Source organism: Bufo bufo, chromosome 1 (genome assembly GCF_905171765.1).
Source record: "Bufo bufo chromosome 1, aBufBuf1.1, whole genome shotgun sequence".
Classification (NCBI taxonomy): Eukaryota; Metazoa; Chordata; class Amphibia; order Anura; family Bufonidae; genus Bufo; species Bufo bufo.
The window spans coordinates 504,071,660-504,090,085 of NC_053389.1; the positions used below are offsets into that span (position 1 = coordinate 504,071,660).

General features: G+C 37.8%; 1 protein-coding gene across 1 annotated transcript in view; it reads right to left on the reverse strand.

Moving 5' to 3' along the window:
* Positions 1 to 245: 245 nt before the first annotated feature.
* The window catches only part of PDZRN4 (PDZ domain containing ring finger 4), a 208,101-nt gene continuing 189,920 nt past the window's right edge, over positions 246 to 18,426 (reverse strand). Inside the window, exons 6-8 of the mRNA XM_040415734.1 lie at positions 14,629 to 14,730; positions 7,547 to 7,663; positions 246 to 1,763 (exon numbers count right to left, since the gene is read on the reverse strand). Of these exons, the coding sequence (XP_040271668.1) occupies positions 246 to 1,763; positions 7,547 to 7,663; positions 14,629 to 14,730 (1,737 nt within the window). The remainder of the gene's footprint in view (positions 1,764 to 7,546; positions 7,664 to 14,628; positions 14,731 to 18,426) is intronic.

Sequence of the window (18,426 nt, forward strand, 5' to 3'; positions counted from 1 at the left end):
AGATATATTAATAAAACAAATGGCTTCTTTCAAGTTTCCATCATAAAAAAATGAACCATTTAATATCTTCACAAATAATTCCATATTGATAAAGAAAGTAGTAATATATGAAAAAGGTAAATGTAAAATTGTTAAATAGGATTACAAAAGAGAAACTATAAACAGTCACAAATATATAAAATGCCACATTGAACGAGGCAATCACACTCTACCTATAAAGGTAGCCTACTCCTTGACAGTCCTACTCAAACAGTAGTGACTGATAAAAAGGCATTATGTACTCGAGCTCCATCAGGGGACTTTTCTCCATGTGTCATGAGTTCTTGGATTGTCATCCAGTTATCCAGTATCTTTTTGTTACGTTTCTTCATCATTTTTTTATGACTCAGTTCAATGATGCTAACTTCCTTTCTGCTCTCACTGCCACTCTGTGGACTTTCTTTAAGACATTCCAATCTGCTGCGCATCATGAATTCCCTCCTTCGCCTTTGCTCCTTTGCTCTCATAAGGTGCTGCTTTCTTTCCTCCTTACTCCAATAACGTCCCATCTTCATCTCACTCATTGTATCATCATCTGTGGTCATTCCACTTCTTTCCTCCTTGATTTTTAAGGCACGCTCTTTAAGAAGTTTGTCTCTTACTGGTCTTTTTGTAATGTATCTTGTACCATCACTCCTTATTTTTACTTTCCATTCCATCCTTGGTTCCATTGACCTTTGTGACTCTTTACACATTGTTACTAGATTTATTTGACTTTGTGCATATTCCACGGCTGATTTCTGTTGGATGAGTTGCATGTAACTTTGATAATGTCTTGCATGGACAGGTATATTTCCATGTCTATATGCTGAACTGTGATATGGGGAAAGATAGGGAATTTCCTCAGTGCTATTCTTTCTGTGATCTAAGAATGCACTGCAGTCTAATGTATTTCCTTGGTACTCTGTGCTAAGAATTCTTTCATTGGTTTTAGATTTTGAAGGGGTATTCTCAATGCTGCTTAGTCCAGATGATAAATGGTTTGTAACAATCGTGCTTCTGAGATTTTTACGGTTTGTAATACTGATTATTCTTTGAAGAGAACTGTCCGGGGATCTGTCTACTGTCAGAGGTGTGCTTCTACAGCTTTCTGCTGTATTATAAGCACTAGAACTGTCCTTATCAGATCTCTCTGCATGTTCTCTCATACCTACTTTACTTCTCTGTACTTCAATGCTGGTATTATAATTGTAAAATTCATCATCATGAATTTCCCAAATGTCTCCACTCTGATTATTAACATTTTTTCGCCGGTGTGCCTGCATAATACTCTGGCATTCAAGTTCAATACTTCTAAGCTCCTCATTTAAAAGTTGTAACTCATGCTCTACTCCATGCTCTGATCTGCTACATTCAATTGTGCTGCTGGAGTAGTACAGGTCATATTCACCTCGATTTCGGATTTGGCACTTAAGCTCTAGCAATTGCCGGAACCTGTCACAATCTTCTTCTTGATTGACAGTGAGATCAGAATCGATGTATTCCCCAGAAATCAAACTTTCATTGCAATGTATTTCACTGCTACCTAACGTATCCTGGCTCTGTCTTAAGTCTGCATTTTTCTGTAGGTGAGTAATGTGATTCTTGACTATATTTTCCATCTCCGAGCTCTCATCATGGTGCAGGCTTTCATCAGTGCGGCCCACACCACTGTCTTTTTCATGATTATTGGATGATGAAGTTGCTGTGTCAGTCGTACCATCTTCCTCTTCTGGCTTTTTTTGCTGAAGGAAAGAAAATATTTTATAAACTCATTTTAGTAAATTGCAACATAGGCAATATTAAATAGAGCATGGAATTGTGCCTTAAAAGAACTACTGGATTTACAATTTTATAGTTGGTAAAAATGCTTACATGAGCAAAGTTTCTCATCTATGCATTGTAAACAATAAGGAATGTATATTTGAATGAAAATGGTCTGTGTATGATGAAAAAAGGATACGAAAACATAACATTAAAAGATATTTTTTTAAAGGCTGAAACTTCTTTATTCCAAAGAACCTGGCTAGCAAGGCTAAGTCAATGTTCTGCACTAAAATAATTGCTCCAGAAATTTCTGCAGCTGAAAATCGGATCCACAAATGTGATTGGAGTTGTCTTAGCACCATGTGCATGAATTTCTGCAAGATCCATTCAAATGTATGAAACATTAGGATGAATTTTCTTCAGCAATTTTGATGATGATGCATTTGTATCCGAACATAGGCCCTGACTTATCATACCTTCACTACAGAATTCTGGCATCAAAAAGTTGCAAAAATAGAGACTTTGCACTCGCTTATACAAAATTTTGCGACTTTTTGAAGTTTTACACCACTCACTCCAGTTTTGGAATGTGGGTGGAAAAGTGGTTGTGGTCAGCTATGTTAATGAGTTTTATTCCAGATTTATCATTGAGACTTTGCTAAAAAGTCCCAAAATTAGCAATCTCACTCCATTAGGAGGGTGGAGTAGGGAAACTGGAGTAGCTTTTATAGACAAAAGTGTTAGGTTTAAGGATAAGACAAATTTATTAAACAACATGTGACATTTGATAAATGTGACAAAAGGTAAGACAATGCATTTTCCATTAAGTCTCACATCAGTGCTATGGCTTCTGTTTATAACAAAAGCTATAATGCTGTGCTCGATCTGTAATACAAAGGAATGACACCAACAGACCCTTTTGACATATGGTATATGTCATGATTCCTTCAAAGTTTTCTTATTTTTGATGGATAGACTAGATATGCATGCTGCACTATTCTTGCCATCATAAACTATGGAAATCGTGAGGGTAGGATCAATGGCTAATGTGAGCACATCCATATTTATTGTTTTGTCGTGAAAGATACAATTAAGAGAATGAGATGGAAACACGGGCTTAACAGGAAGAGCATGATATCCTGTGGCCTGCAAAATTGCCAAAAAACGATTTGATAGATATGCAAATTAACCTGAGATGAGTCCTGTCCCTGACTCATCTCACGTACAGGACTCATCTCACGTACAGGACTCATCTCAGGTTAATTTGCATACGTATCAAATCGTTTTTTTTACACAATAAAAGCACACAGAGCTATGGGGACTGGGTATTGCAGATGTGCTAGCGGCCATCTAGCAACCCATGTCCTCAGCTCTATACACAAAATCCCGGTGACAGGTTCCCTTTAAGGAAAGAAAACAAAGCACACAAAAATGTCATGAAACTGGTTAATACACTCCTGTATTTTAACAGGGGTCTGAAAAAAAATATTACAATGTGGACAAAACATTTGTCAGATAAGCAACATTCTGCAGCAAAATGCTGCAAATAGATGGATCAAACAGATTGCAATGCATTTTGCAGTGACAGGTTCTCTTTAAAGAGGGTTTTCTGATAGTTTACTACTGATAACCTATCCTCTGGATCAGTCATCAGTATCTGATGAGTGGGGATCTGACACCCTGGACCCCCGCTTATCAGCTGTTTGAGAAGGCACTTGTGTTCGTAGTAGCAACCCAGCCTTGCCATGTGATGTCACATTTATTGGTCATATGTCCTAGATGCAGCTCAGCCCCATTGAAGTGAAGGGGCTTGAGCTGTGATACCAAGCACGGCCGCCATCAAATGGACGACGTTGTGCTTGATGAGCATAGAGAAGGCCGCAGTGCTACTGTGAGTGCTGGTGCCTTCTCAAACAGCTGATTGGTGGTGGTCAGACCCCCACTGATAAGAGTGGTATAAGTGTGATATGAGGCTACCACTAGGTAGAGTAAACTGAGGACAGACATTTTTATAGACTTAAAAGGGTTTTCCAAGAGTTTACTACTAATGACCTACTTTACTACTGATCCTATCCTTCGGAATAAGGGCTCATGCACGCGACCGTATGTATTTTGCGGTCCGCAAAAAACTGATCCGTAAAAAATACAGATGATGCCCGTGTGCATTCTCTATTTTGTGGAACAGAACAGCTGGCCCCTAATAGGGCAGTCCTTTCCGTGTCTGTAATGCGGACAATAATAGGACATGTTCTATTTTTTTACGGACCGGACATACAGAAACGGAATTCACACAGAGTACTTCCATTTCTTTTGCTAGCCCATTGAAACGAATGGTTCCGCATACGGTCCCCAAACAAAACTGAACAAATATGGAAAGAAAATACGTTCGTGTGCATGAGCCCTAAGTCTATAAAAAGTCAGTCCTCAGTTTACTCTACCTACAGTTAGCCTTATATACTGAAATTAGAGATGAACAAAGTTCTGAAAAATCTGATTTGGCTGCTTCACCGAATTTCACAAAGAAATGTGCTTTGTGACAAATTACTTCATCACAAAGCACATTTCTTTGTATATAGCGAGTGCAATGATGGGGTCATTGGACCCCTCAGATGCCGCATTAAACCCTGATCTCAGCATCTGAGATTAAGGCCTAGTTCACACGAATGTTTTTTTTGCGAGTGTACGGGCCGTTTTTTCGTGTTCCGTATACGGTCCGTATACGGAACCATTCATTGCAATGGTTCCGCAAAAAAAAGGAATGTACTCCGTATGCATTCCGTTTCCGTATTTTCGTTTTTCCGTTCCGTTGAAAGATAGAACATGTCCTATTATTGCCCGCAAATCACGTTCCGTGGCTCTATTCAAGTCAATGGGTCCGCAAAAAAAACGGAACACAAACGGAAATGCATCTGTATGTCTTCCGTATCCGTTCCGTTTTTGCTGAACCATCTATTGAAAATGTTATGCCTAGCCCAATTTTTTCTATGTAATTACTGTATACTGTATATACCATACGGAAAAACGGAACGGAAAAACGGAACAGAAACGGAAACACAACGAAAACAAAAAACGGACTAACGGATCCGTGAAAAACGGACTGCAAAACACTGAAAAAGCCATACGTTCGTGTGAACTAGGCCTAACATTGAGGGCTTTCAGGGGTTAATCTAGTACAAAAAAGTACTTACCTTATCCACTTGATCGCTTAGAGGCTGCCACGTCCATCTTGATTGAAAACACCACGCAAAATCTTGTGCAGTGACGTGATGATGTCACCAAGCCGGGTGGCATGGTGACATCATACTTCACTGTGCGAAATCTCTTCAATCTTCAAAATGTCCGTGGCGGCCTCTTTGTGAGAAAATGGATGAGGTGAGTATGTGTTTTTTATTCAGCCATTTCAGGAAAAATTCATTTGTTACCATGAAACGCAAGAAAATTTTCCGAAATTCGGATCAAATTCCACTTCGGATTCGCTCAACACAAACTGATATGTAGGTATTTAACAGATTTGTGCAATAGCAATATAGTATTAAAATTCTCCCAAAAAATTTTGTAGTAACAATTAGTGATGAGCGGCAGGTGCCATATTCGATTTCGACGAAATTCAGGAATATTCGATAGAATATTCGTTTCATATTCGTCGAAATCGAATATTCGTCATTATTCTAGTTATCGCGATTAATATGCGATTTAAATAATCGCGTATTGCGATTTTAACTTAAGGCTACTTTCCTATTGGTTTGATATCTAGAATTAGCGAAGATGACGAATATGACGAATGTATTCGTCATATTCCTCAAAACGAAGATAACAAAATATTCTCCATCTTCGTTTTAGCTACCTATTAGTCAACTTCGCTAATTCTAGCAATCAAATAGGAAAGTTGACTATAGAGACAGCTAAGTTTAATTCGCTATGCGATTATATTACTTTGCTTTTTTTTTTTTTTTTATTGAATAGTTAAATACTTGATTATTAGAATGATTCTATTTATAAAAAAAAGCAAAGTAATATAATCGCATAGCGAATTAAACACAGCTGTCTCTATAGTCAACCTTCCTATTTGATTGCTAGAATTAGCGAAGTTGACGAATAGGTAGCTAAAACGAAGATGGAGAATACTTTGTTATCTTCGTTTTGAGGAATATGACGAATACATTCGTCATATTCGCTAATTCTACCAAGCCAACCATAGTAAACCAGGTCTAAGTTGAAATAGCAATGCGATTAATTCAAGTTATAATAATTGAATTGCGATTTCAACTTAGCACTGCTATATTCCATATTAGGCTAGAATTAACGAATATGGAATATAGCAGTGCTAAGTTGAAATCGCAATTCGATTATTATAACTTGAATTAATCGCATTGCTATTTCAACTTGGACCTGGTTTACTATGGTTGGCTTGGTAGAATTAGCGAAGATGACGAATGTATTCATCATATTCCTCAAAACGAAGATAACGAAGTATTCTCCATCTTCGTTTTAGCTACCTATTCGTCAACTTCGCTAATTCTAGCAATCAAATAGGAAGGTTGACTATAGAGACAGCTGTGTCTAATTCACTATGCGATTATATTACTTTGCTTTTTTTTTTTTTATAAATAGCATCATTATAATAATCAAGAATTATTTATAACTATAAATTATTATTTTTTTATCAAAGTAATATAATCGCATAGCGAATTAAACTTAGCTGTCTCTATAGTCAACTTTCCTATTTGATTGCTAGAATTAGCGAAGTTGACGAATATGGAGCTAAAACGAAGACGGAGAATACTTCGTTATCTTCGTTTTGAGGAATATGACGAATACATTCGTCGTATTCGCTAATTCTACCAAGCCAACCATAGTAAACCAGGTCCAAGTTGAAATAGCAATGCGATTAATTCAAGTTATAATAATCGAATTGCGATTTCAACTTAGCACTGCTATATTCCATATTCGTTAATTCTAGCCTAATATGGAATATATCAGTGCTAAGTTGAAATCGCAATTTGATTATTATAACTTGAATTAATCGAATTACGATTTCAACGTAATTCTCAAATCCGACAGTACATTCTAGTATGGAGGCGTTCCCATGTTGATGGGGACGCTCCATGAGCTCGGAAGTCGTCAGAAGCAGCAACGGGCACTGACTGGAGCAGCCAGGAAGCCAGGAATCCTAAGGACAGGTAAGAACTACTTTTGGGAAGTGGGAAAGAAAAAAATATAACAATAAAAAAACAAAAAAAAAAAACGAATATTCGAAATATCGAATTTATAGCACTATATTCGAAATATTCGCGAATTAGCGAAGTGGCAATATTCGCTAAAAAAATTTGATATTCGAATATTCGCGCTCAACACTAGTAACAATGTTGATGATACTTTAACAATATTGCATGTTCCAAATTCAAAAGACTGACGTTCTTGTTCAGTTTCTCTGTCAGATTCAATTGAACAATATCCGAATTGCATTACCACCTAGAAATACAGTTTTTTCAAGCATCTCTACATTAGTTAACTGTACCTAAGCGCTTCAAAGCAGATTATTTTTATGTCTGGCACAAATTACATTGGAAGAAAGATAAATCCTGTACACACAGGAAGCAGACTTTCTAAATGAAGAATGTTCTGGGCAGTGTGGCCTCTCAATCTAATATAAGAGAATATTGTAGCATCTGTTTTTATTGTGAGAAATGGTCAGATTTTGATATTTCTCTCCATTCATAGTGTAAATTAGGGTTAGAAAATGATGTTTAGTAATTTCTACCTGTTTCACTTCATCAGCTGGGTATTGCATTGCCTCATGACGTTGTTCTTCCAGTATTTGCATGTTTAACTCTTCCAAGAATTCATTCCTTTCATCATCGAGCCAGCCTTCATCCAGCTGTAAAGAATACATTAGTATATGACATTATTACTAACACATGGTAATGTGGTGCGAGCCCTAATAGCAACGCCTGGCCACTTCCTTTCATCATAACGACTCTTTGAAATGAAGCTTTTTATACTTTGCTTCACACCAAAATAATACTGATAACACATTCATTTCCATTGCCTTTTATCCTGCAAATAAACAATAGGACTAATTTGTTGATAATCAGTTATAAACAGTTATAAATGTGTATGTGTTATGCACTCTTTTCAAGTGTCAGCTGCATGTCACATGGATGAAACTCATTTACAGCATTATACAAAAGTTTCACTTCAAAGCTAAATGTGTTAGAAAATTATTTCAAATCCACTGCCAGAAATAAGTTTGTTTTAGAATCAATGGATAATTTCATACTGATGTACAAATCTTTAAGCTATGTACTTATGTACCTGTTTTTTGCAAGAAGAGTTGACATTTTTATTGGTACCGTTTTCGGTATACATAAGATTTTTTGACAGTTCAATATTACACTTTTTGGGGCAAGGTGACAAACAATGGCTGTTTCAGCACAGTTTTTATTTTGTTTTTTATGGCGTTCACCTGAGGGGGTAGGTCATGTGATATTTTTATAGAGCCACTCGATACGGATGCTACAATAACTATCGTGTCTATTTTTTTTTTTATTAATTTAAGTTTTACACAATAAAAATCATTTTTGTGTCTCCACATTCTGAAAGCCATATATATATATTTTTTATTTTTTTCTGTTGATTGCCTTGTGTAGGGGCTCGATTTTTTGCGGGAATAGTTGACATTTTTATTGGTACCATTTTTGGGTACATAAGATTTTTCAATCATTCAATATTACACTTTTTTGGGGCAAGGTGACCAAAAAATGGCTGTTTTGGCACAGCTTTTCATTAATTTCTTTTACAGCGTTCACCTGAGGGGGTCGGTTATGTGATATTTTTATACAGCCATTATAAACATGGTGATTTTTAATATGTGTATTTTTATTACATTTTTATTAAAAATCACTTGATAAAGGAAAGGGGACCTTTTTTTTATGGTGAAGTTTTATTTTTGCCCCAATACAGGTGCATCAACTTTTCAAGGTCTAATTCCTATTTCAATGTAGTACAATGCATGCTATATTGTACTACATTGAAACTGTCCATTTCACACTGACAGTATGCCTGTGAGACCAAGTCTGGGGCTGGTTCTCACAGGCTCCCATGCATGGCAGACCCCAAAGCATTTGCATGGCCTGGGGTGGGGGGTGGGTGAAGTGGCAGAAGGAGCCCCCTACCTCTGCGATCCTGATTTATGCCACGGTCAGCGTTGATCACAGCATATATAGGGTTAATCCGACAAATAAGAATGATCCGAAGTCAGACAACAGAATTACCATATTATCAGGTGTGTGCATAAAATATGTGCAACCTGTTCAACTTCACAAGGTTCAAAGAGATAAAGGGGTCCCACTGTAATTGACAAAGAGACAAAAGGCTCTATTATGAGAACTATTTACTATTCTGGCATGGGAGCTACTTCTTTTTGGTGGTTCTCTACTATGGTAAATAAATGGGATCCTGAAATATCATCTCCTTATCTGATGGCCATATGCACTAATTGAGCATTGTGGGGAACCGTACTCACAAGACCAGTGTTTAAAGGCAGGGACACCAAATCGTTCATAAAAAGTCCTCTTTATTTAGGCTTTTCATATAAGTACAGGCAGTACATCCGGATCGCAGCCGGGTCCAGCAGTCGTAGCACACTCTGACAGTGTTACCTCACACTGTCTGCCTTTCCTCCAGACTGAGATACACCTAAGATCCAGTAGCAGGATTAAGTAGGATCCCTGGACATGAGCATGCCTCAAGTCCCGGACTGGAACCCGGGGAACGTGCACCTACCCAACACATTGCCTGTTCCCAGTAAAAGCCCGCCCTGAACTAGCTGAACCAGCTACACTATCTATATGGTGTCCCCCAACTACTTTAGTGGACACCTGGACTAGGGCTTTTACTCCACCAAGGTGGGACACCTTGGTGACACATTCCTGGTATAAGCAAGCCGCTTTAGAATACTTCCTGCAACATTCTGGGTGACACATATCTCCCCTCATAAATGACTCCTGTCACCGCCTCACAGCATATAAAAAGGTGCTGTCTTGATGAAACAACCCATTTAAGTGTTTAATAATAGCAATTTAAATTTGCTATTTGTCCAATTAAGATCATGCATACTTTGGCATGATCATGAAATGTTGCCTATATATTATAAAAGTAGACTTACCTATATATTATAGAAGTAGACTTGTTATAAAGTGTTATAATGCCTTTCACTTGTACCATTGTAGTGTCCGTGCCAGTATCCATAGCTTGTGGGGGCAATTTAGGGCCATTTCCCTGTATGGCTATTGGCTAAATGTATCCTGGTCCTGGATACTTTGTGGTGGGAATTGTGCCTTTGTGCTTGTATCTCTCCTCAATTCTATATTGTGATCATTAATCATTCCCTTGCTGTGTGTGTGCCTGTATCTGATTGACTAATGAATTTGTTAATTATGCTATATAGTCCAGTGTTCTGTATCTTTTTGGTGGATGTTTTCTTGAGTGCTATGACCTGCCCTCATTGTGTAATCATGTCTTTCTGTCTATGTGTTCTGCTTGGATTGTATGTGCTCTGCTACATTCAGTATGGAGCTTATCTGTCTGTATGTGTGTGCCAGCTTCAGTCTGTTTTCCTGTACCATTGTGTATGTACTATGTCCTGTAGCAACACTGTGAGCGTCTTTTGCTTCCCCCTCACCATGATGTCTTGACTACTGCCACCCAGTATCCTTTATGTACGTCTGGGTTCGAGAAGTCTGTTCCTGTTCTCCATCCATCCAAATTCTCAAGGTCTGTATTTCTAACTCTTGTGCATTCTGTGTCTGCTCGCCAGTATGCCTTGATCTTACAAAGTATGAATGGATTCCTGAGTCTGTCTGCATGGGTTCCTGATATAGGGCCAAATAAGCGTCAGAGGCTGTGCTGCAAACCATCATTGCAGCCAGTGATCTGCTTAATGCTAGGGTGTTATAATGTAGGGAAGCTCCTGATGAAATACTGAAAATTATAGTGTGAAGACGTGTCAAGCATCTTCACCTGCAGCTAGCCAGAGTAGAAAATACTATACTTTGAGAATTATATAGGCAGAGCTAGAGTTGCACAGTATGTCTGAAGGGAATAAGGGAATGAGATAGCTGAGTGAGGGACCTGTGTGGGCATATGTATGGAATTTCCAATAGAGCACAAATCCCAGATGCTCCCTCAAACTATGTCTAACCAGAAAGGGATTGCTTGTCAATGTGCACGAGATTGCTCGGGGCATAATCCCCCTGATTCGTTTGTATGGTGTGATTGGGGTGTGAGGGAAGACGAGTGGGGTGCATTTAATTTTATTTGTACCTAGAAGCATTGCACCATCAGTGTCTGATGAGTGTGTGTTCATGGTGAAACAGGACACATGATTTGATAACAGTTAACACTCTCAGTGAAAACTGACCTAACATTACTATATACCTGGCCAATTATCTGACACAGCCACAGGGGGCTGTAACACCCTACTTTTAAAAGTCAATTGAAATAAAGTTGTTTTTTTTAACCGTCTTTGCCAGGCAGTGATTACATCTCACACCTTAACCCATAAATGATGGCACATTGTTGTGTATGAACTAAGGTCTTCTATGGGTATCTAAATCTAAAAATGTTTTGTCCTTTTTGATTTGGGCTTTTTTTTAGCATTTTTAGCCATTTTTTATAATTTATTTATTAATAATCTGATAATACTTTAAGGAACACAAGAGTTAGGCTTCCAAGACCCAGCTATGACAGCTGAGTTTTTACCTTTCAGTATTTGTGATATGACATTTTCACTTTACTATACTATGTTTTTCATTTTGCTGTATTATAAATAGAGTTGAGCGAAGGTTTGAAAAATTCAGTTTGGCAACTCTGGCTGGAGGGAAGGGGTTAGGCCAAGAATTTGGCATGGGGGGTGTCTTTTCAATTTTTGCCTAAGGCAGCACGAAGGCTATGTGCTTCCCTGCCTCTGGCCACAAAGCACTCAGGGAAGGGGGGCCCAAGCTGAACTCTTGCACCAGGGCCCATGTGCCTTTAGCTACGTCCCTGCACTGTGGCTTAGGGCACAGCCATATGGAGTGGTTGTACCCTGGGTAGGTTGCTGTCTTGCTTCGGTGAAGAACCGTGTGCCTAATTAGCCCACAGCTGCCTTTGATTTAATAATGAAATCCACACTATATAGTCAGTCTTCATTGTTAATGGCCACATGGCACCTTTAATACACTTTTAAACAGGAGCTGTTGCTGGTATGTGGTTTGGTTGGTCGGGTGGGGGCACAATATGCAAATCTTTGCTGGCCTAGTTTTGGCCTGCCTGGAAGAAGTAAAGCCAGCAAAAGATGAGGATGGTCAACATTAAGACCTGCCCCCCCCCCCCTAAGGGGTGAAGACTGGATGGTATTGGTTGGCATGCTGGCAGTGGAATAATAAAGGCTTCCATCTTATTGAAATTGAATTACATATATTAGTTTATGGCCAATGTAGGAATAAGTAAATGTAGCAATAAATAAATAAAACTGACGCAGAATAAGTCTCCCTGCACTTTCCCTGCACACTCCCTGCTCTCTCCCTGCACTCTCCCTATCAAAATTGTTTCTATTAATTGCTTTCAGCAACACTGACCCTAGTGCATAAGTGCTTGCCACGTCTCTCCCTATGCTCAGCTCTTAGGACTAGTGATGGGTAGTTCGTGAACAATCAGTTAAAAATTAACCGATCTTTTAAGTGAACTAAATCATTTAGTTCACCTTGCCGACAAAGATTAGTTCACCAGGAACTAAAGCAAATGGGAGGAGTTGGACACTAGACAGGGATGATTCAGCAGCTCCAGCAGGATCACTGTCACTACTACTTGCTTTATGTTTCCCACTGCTAGAAAAGTAGGAAAACGCAGTATAGACCAGCAAATACAAATGAAATAAAACAAAATATCTCTGAAATTACACTGCTTATATTCAGCCAGTGTGTGGGAGTAAGAGATAGTGAGTGCTTAGGCTTATAAAACTTGCCTATTTTTGTGATAAAATCCCTAACTTGATAGTACAGAGGTCCAGTCTTTCTGCTGGCTCCTGTCCCTCCCCCACTCTGTGCTGAATATACTATAAGTGCTACTACCCTGCTTTTCAGCTCTTATACTTTCCACGTGAGTCAGTAGATCTGAACTACTATAGATGGCTCTGATGCCCTCAGTTTTTTGTATCTCATTGAACTAGAGGTAGATTGTCAGGATTCCTTCTAGGAGCATGTTAGCTCAGTAAATCTTCTAGTTCACTTAGTTCACAAGTCACAGGATCCTAATCAGCCTCCTCAGGACATAGTCTGCAGGGCAGGCAGTAGGCTATACTGAAGTTCTATTCACTGCAAAAAGTATCATCAGCCTGTTTTTATTCAGACTGCTGGATAATAATAAATATATCTGATTCTTTTAACAAAAATATAACTCATCCAAGGAGCTGTTGTCACCGCCAGTTCTGTGAGAACGTCTGGCAGACGTTCTTCTCTACCTCTTGCATGACGTTCTTTGTTTTGGTTTCACTTTGTCATCTCCTTTCCTTCTCCCAGGTGTCACCTATTTAGACTAATTGTCTCCCTTTACATTCCCTCCCATACTGCCTCACTTTGCGGTTTATACTACTTCCTGGATGAGGTGTTCACTGCTGGAGGCTGCTGCTGCTGTTTCCTCATATGAGTCTTTTTCCTTTATTTGTGTTTCCTTGCTGGCTTGATTCTAGGTGACCCTGACTTCGTCCGTATTAAGTGCAGGGAGCCAGTGGTCATGTCCCCTCACTATTATAGGGTTTTCAGGTGTCACACAGTATTAGGTACGTGGGCATGCAATCGTCTACCATAGAGACCCTTGCATGGTCATAGCAGTCAGGGAGAGCTCTAGGGGTTTTATAGGGCTCACCCATATGCTCCTTAGTTTGGGATCAAGCCAGTCGGATGTTTATTTATAAGTTCCAGCTTTCTGCAACATCATCCGTGACAGCTATAAATCGTATGTGTAATAGACCAGATCTGTGCTTCTTATCACTTGTCAGTAGAATCACAGAGCCAGAGACATAATGAGCTAAAGGAACTAATCTTTAAGGTGAACTAGATCAGAATGAACTAAAATGAATAAGATTTCCCATCACTACACAGGACAATGGTGGAGACCGCGCTGAATGAGCATTTTATAGGGCTGTGACATTACAGGGGATGGCTAATTTGCGGATTGGTTGGCTGCACAGCATTATGGGTGATCTTGCGTTCCCATGCTTGTCTCATTTACACTTAGATTTGCTTTTTACCATGTGCAGCCGCCATTTTAAGAAAACCTGATTCATTACCACGAAGCACGAGGAAATTCAGATTCATTGCAAAATTAAAGTTTTCCTAAACTTCGTACAGAATTCCACTTCAATTGCTTCACTCAATACTAATTATAAACATTGGAATTATATATTGTTTGGACCGACACTGTTGGTTTCGCTGTATGATGGATTTTCAAATTAAGCTTAAATTATGGCACAATGTTGAGAACACACTAAGGTCTTCTTTGGGTATGAAAATCTAAAAATGGTTTATCCTTTTTGCATCTGGCCTTTTCTATAATCATTAGTCATTTTTACTAAATTGGTTTATTTATAACCTGCAAACACTGCTAGGAAGACAAGAGTTAGGCTTCCCTGTAGTCATATCTTCGTTTTTCCCTTACTATTTTTGCTGTACGATGGATTTCCAAATTAAACAAAAACATTATTTGAACAACACTCAGATATAAAAAAGGTCAACACACAGTAAGTAATTATTCAGAGCACAATCAATGTTGCCTTATAGTATATAATCATATATCTTTACTAACCGGTAAATCTGGCCTTGCAACCAGAAGAACAATTTTCTGGCATTCATCATTGGAAAGCAAAGCCACTGCCTCCTCTCTGTTCTGGATATCTTGGCCATTTATCTAGGGGGGGGGAAATGAAACTTAAAAATTAATTTCAATTTCAAAGGCAGCATGGAATAAAAGCAAATATCCCTTCATTTGTGACAGTATGGACAGGAAAACTCATGCAGCGGGGTCATTGTCAGCTCTTGGTAGTAAATGCCTTCACTCAATTATGCACTTACTATAAGAACAGTATTGATCGGTGAAGAATGGTGAATATCAGAGGAAGTAGTTATGTTCATAAATGTCCAAGCTGTGCTCCGGTAACATACATCTAGCAACACAATTAACCAGCCTCTGACAGGTGACGTTCATCTTTCTCCGCTCAGAGTAATGGAAGTGTCACTCTGAGATAATAGTGCCGGTAGAAGGAAGAATGGCAGCACAACAGCTAAAATCAGTCATACTAGAGACTTGCACAGAGCCAATTAGAGAGCTACACTATTATCTCTCATGAGGCAATGCTTAACAGCCAGTGTTGATTGCAATTCAGCTTTATCATTCTAAGATCCTGTAGAACATTTTCAATACAGAACAAAGCAAAACTTGTAAACAGTAATTTATTTCCCAAATGTATCTTTTTTGACATGCAAGGACTTATGGCTAGGTAGGTCCTGAAATTAAACAAAATTAATTAGTTGACTGCCACATCATCTATACCTTGGGTAAAATTTATTAGCATATAAAAATACATGTCTCACTTATTAAAGTAGTTAATTATTTTAATGATATTTCTTATTTTATGAATGAGCACGAAAGAAAAAATTTACATCTCTGTAACTATAGCAAGAGGCCTTTGTTTTAAGAGAGCATCAGCACCATAATTTATGATGAAAAAGCTCAGTAAATGAAACATGCAATACATGATGAAACATCAGAGATCTATTTAACTGAAAAAGATCCCCAATTATAATAATGAAGGTCTCAAGGGTTTAGCTGGGAAAAAATATATATCTGTAGGGAAAAAAATCCCCTACTTACATAGTTTTTCATAATTGCATCCAATTTCATACAAGGACTATTAATTTAACCACTTCACATCCGGGCCATTTCCCCCTTCCTGACAAAGCCATTTTTTGCAAATCTGACATGTGTGGTAATAACTTTAAAATGCTTTTACTTATCAATGCCATTCTGCGATTGTTTTCTCGAAAGGAATGCCATATGGTTTTTAGAAGGCAGATTTTGCTGGACTGGTTTTTTGACACAATGTCCCATTTAAAGCCCCCCCCCCCCCCCCCCGATGCACCCCTAGAGTAGAAGCTCCGATAAAGTTACCCATTTTGGAAAATACACCCCTCAACGTATTCAAAGCAGATTTTACAAACTTTGGTAACACTTTATGTTTTCCAAAAGAGTTAATGGAATATGGAGATGAAATTTCAGAATTTCTATTTTTTGGATAATTTTCTATTTTATTCCATTTTTTCCAGTAACAAAGCAAGGGTTAACAGCCAAACAAAACTCAAAATTTATTGTCCTGATTCTGTAGTTTACAGAAACACCCCATATGTGGTCCTAAATTGCTGTATGGCCACACGGCAGGCCGCAGAAGGAAAGGAACACCATATGGTTTTTGGAAGGCAGATTTTGCTGGACTGGTTTTTTGATACCATGTCCCATTTGAAGCCCCCCTGATGCACCCCTAGTGTAGAAACTCCAAAAAAGTGACCCATTTTGGAAACTACGGGATAAGGTGGCAGTTTTGTTGGTACTATTTTAGGGTACATATGATTTTTGGTTGCATTATATTACACTTTTTGTGAGGCAAGGTAACAAAAAAAGCAGTTTTTGCACCGTTTTTATTTTTTGTTATTTACAATATCCATCTGGCAGGTTAGATTATGCGTTATTTTTATAGAGCAGGTTGTTATGGATGCGACAATACCAAATATAACTTTTTTGGTTGTTTGTTTTACATAACAAAGCATTTTTGTAAAAAAAACAATTTTTTTGTGTCTCCACATTCTGAAAACCATATTTATTTATTTTCATTCTTTTTGGGCAACTGTCTTATGTAGGGGCTTATTTTTTTCGGTATGAGATGACAGTTTGATTCACCTGGGGGTTAGGTAATGTGATATTTTTATACAGCAGGTTCTTACGGATGCGACAATAACTAATATCTATACTTTTTTATTTATTTATTTATTTGTTTTACATAATAATATCATTTTTGAAACAAAAAAAAAATCATTTTAGAGTCTCCATAGTCTGAGAGCCATATTTTTTTTTTTTTTTCTGGGCGATTGTCTTAGGTAGGGTATCATTCTTGCGGGTTGAGATGACGGTTTGATTGGTACTATTTTGGGGTGCATATGACTTTTTGATCGCTAGCTATTACACTTTTTGTTATGTAAGGTGACAAAAATAGCTTTTTTGATACCGTTTTTTTTTTTTTTTTTTACGGTGTTCAACTGAGAGGTTAGGTCATGTGATATTTTTATAGAGAATGTTCTCTACCTAATATGTATACTTTTTCATTTACTTAAGTTTTACACAATAACAGCATTTTTTAAACGAAAAAATATATATTTTAGTGTCTCCATATTCTGAGAGCCATATTATTTTTTATTTTTTAGGCGATTGTCTTAGGTAGGGGCTCATTTTTTGCAGCATGAGGTGACTATTAGATTGGTACTATTTTGGGGTGCATACGCCTATTTGATCACTTGGTGTTGCACTTTTAGTGGTGTAAGGTGACAAAGAAAATGTTTGTTTTTTTAGCACAGTTTTTATTTTATTCTTTTGACGGTGTTCACCCGAGAGGTTAGGTTATGTGATATTTTTATAGAGGCAATGTCTAATATGTTTTTTTTATTTTGTATTTATTTAAGTTTTACATAATAATATCATTTTTGAAACAAAAAAAAATCATGTTTTAGTGTCTCCATAGTCTGTGAGTCATGTTTTTATTTTATTTTTTGGGCGATTGTCTTAGGTAGGGTATAATTTTTTGTGGGATGAGATGACAGTTTGATTGGCACTATTTTGGGGTGCATATGACTTTTTGATCGCTTGCTATAACACTTTATGTTATGTGAGGTGACAAAAAATGGCTTTCAATATTTTTTTTTAACGGCGTTCACCTGAGGGGTTGGGTCATGTGATATTTTTATAGAGCTGGTTGTTATGGACGAGGGCGATACCTAATATGTCAACTTTTTTTATTTATTTCACTTTAACACAATAATAGCATTTTTGAAACAAAAAATGATGTTTTACTGTCTCCATGTTCTAAGACAGTGTTTCCCAACCAGTGCGCCTCCAGCTGTTGCAAAACTACAACTCCCAGCATGCCCGGACAGCCTTTGGCTGTGCGGGCATGCTGAGAGTTGTAGTTTTGCAACAGCTGGAGGCACACTGGTTGGGAAACACTGTTCTAAGAGCTATATTTTTATTTATTTTTTTGAGCCATTTTCTTATGTACGGGCTAATTTTTTTGCGGAATGAGGTGACTGTTTTATTGGCACCATTTAGTGGGACATTTGACTTTTTGATCACTTGGTGTTGCACTTTTTGTGATGTAAAGTGACAAAAAAAGTTGTTTTTTTAGCACAGTTTTTATTTAATTTTATTGACAGTGTTCACTTTTATAGAGCCGGTCGTTACGGACGTGGCAATACCTAATATGTTTTTATTATTTTTTATTTAAGTTTTACATAATAATATCATTTTTGAAACCAAAAAATAATAATCATGTTTTAGTGTCTC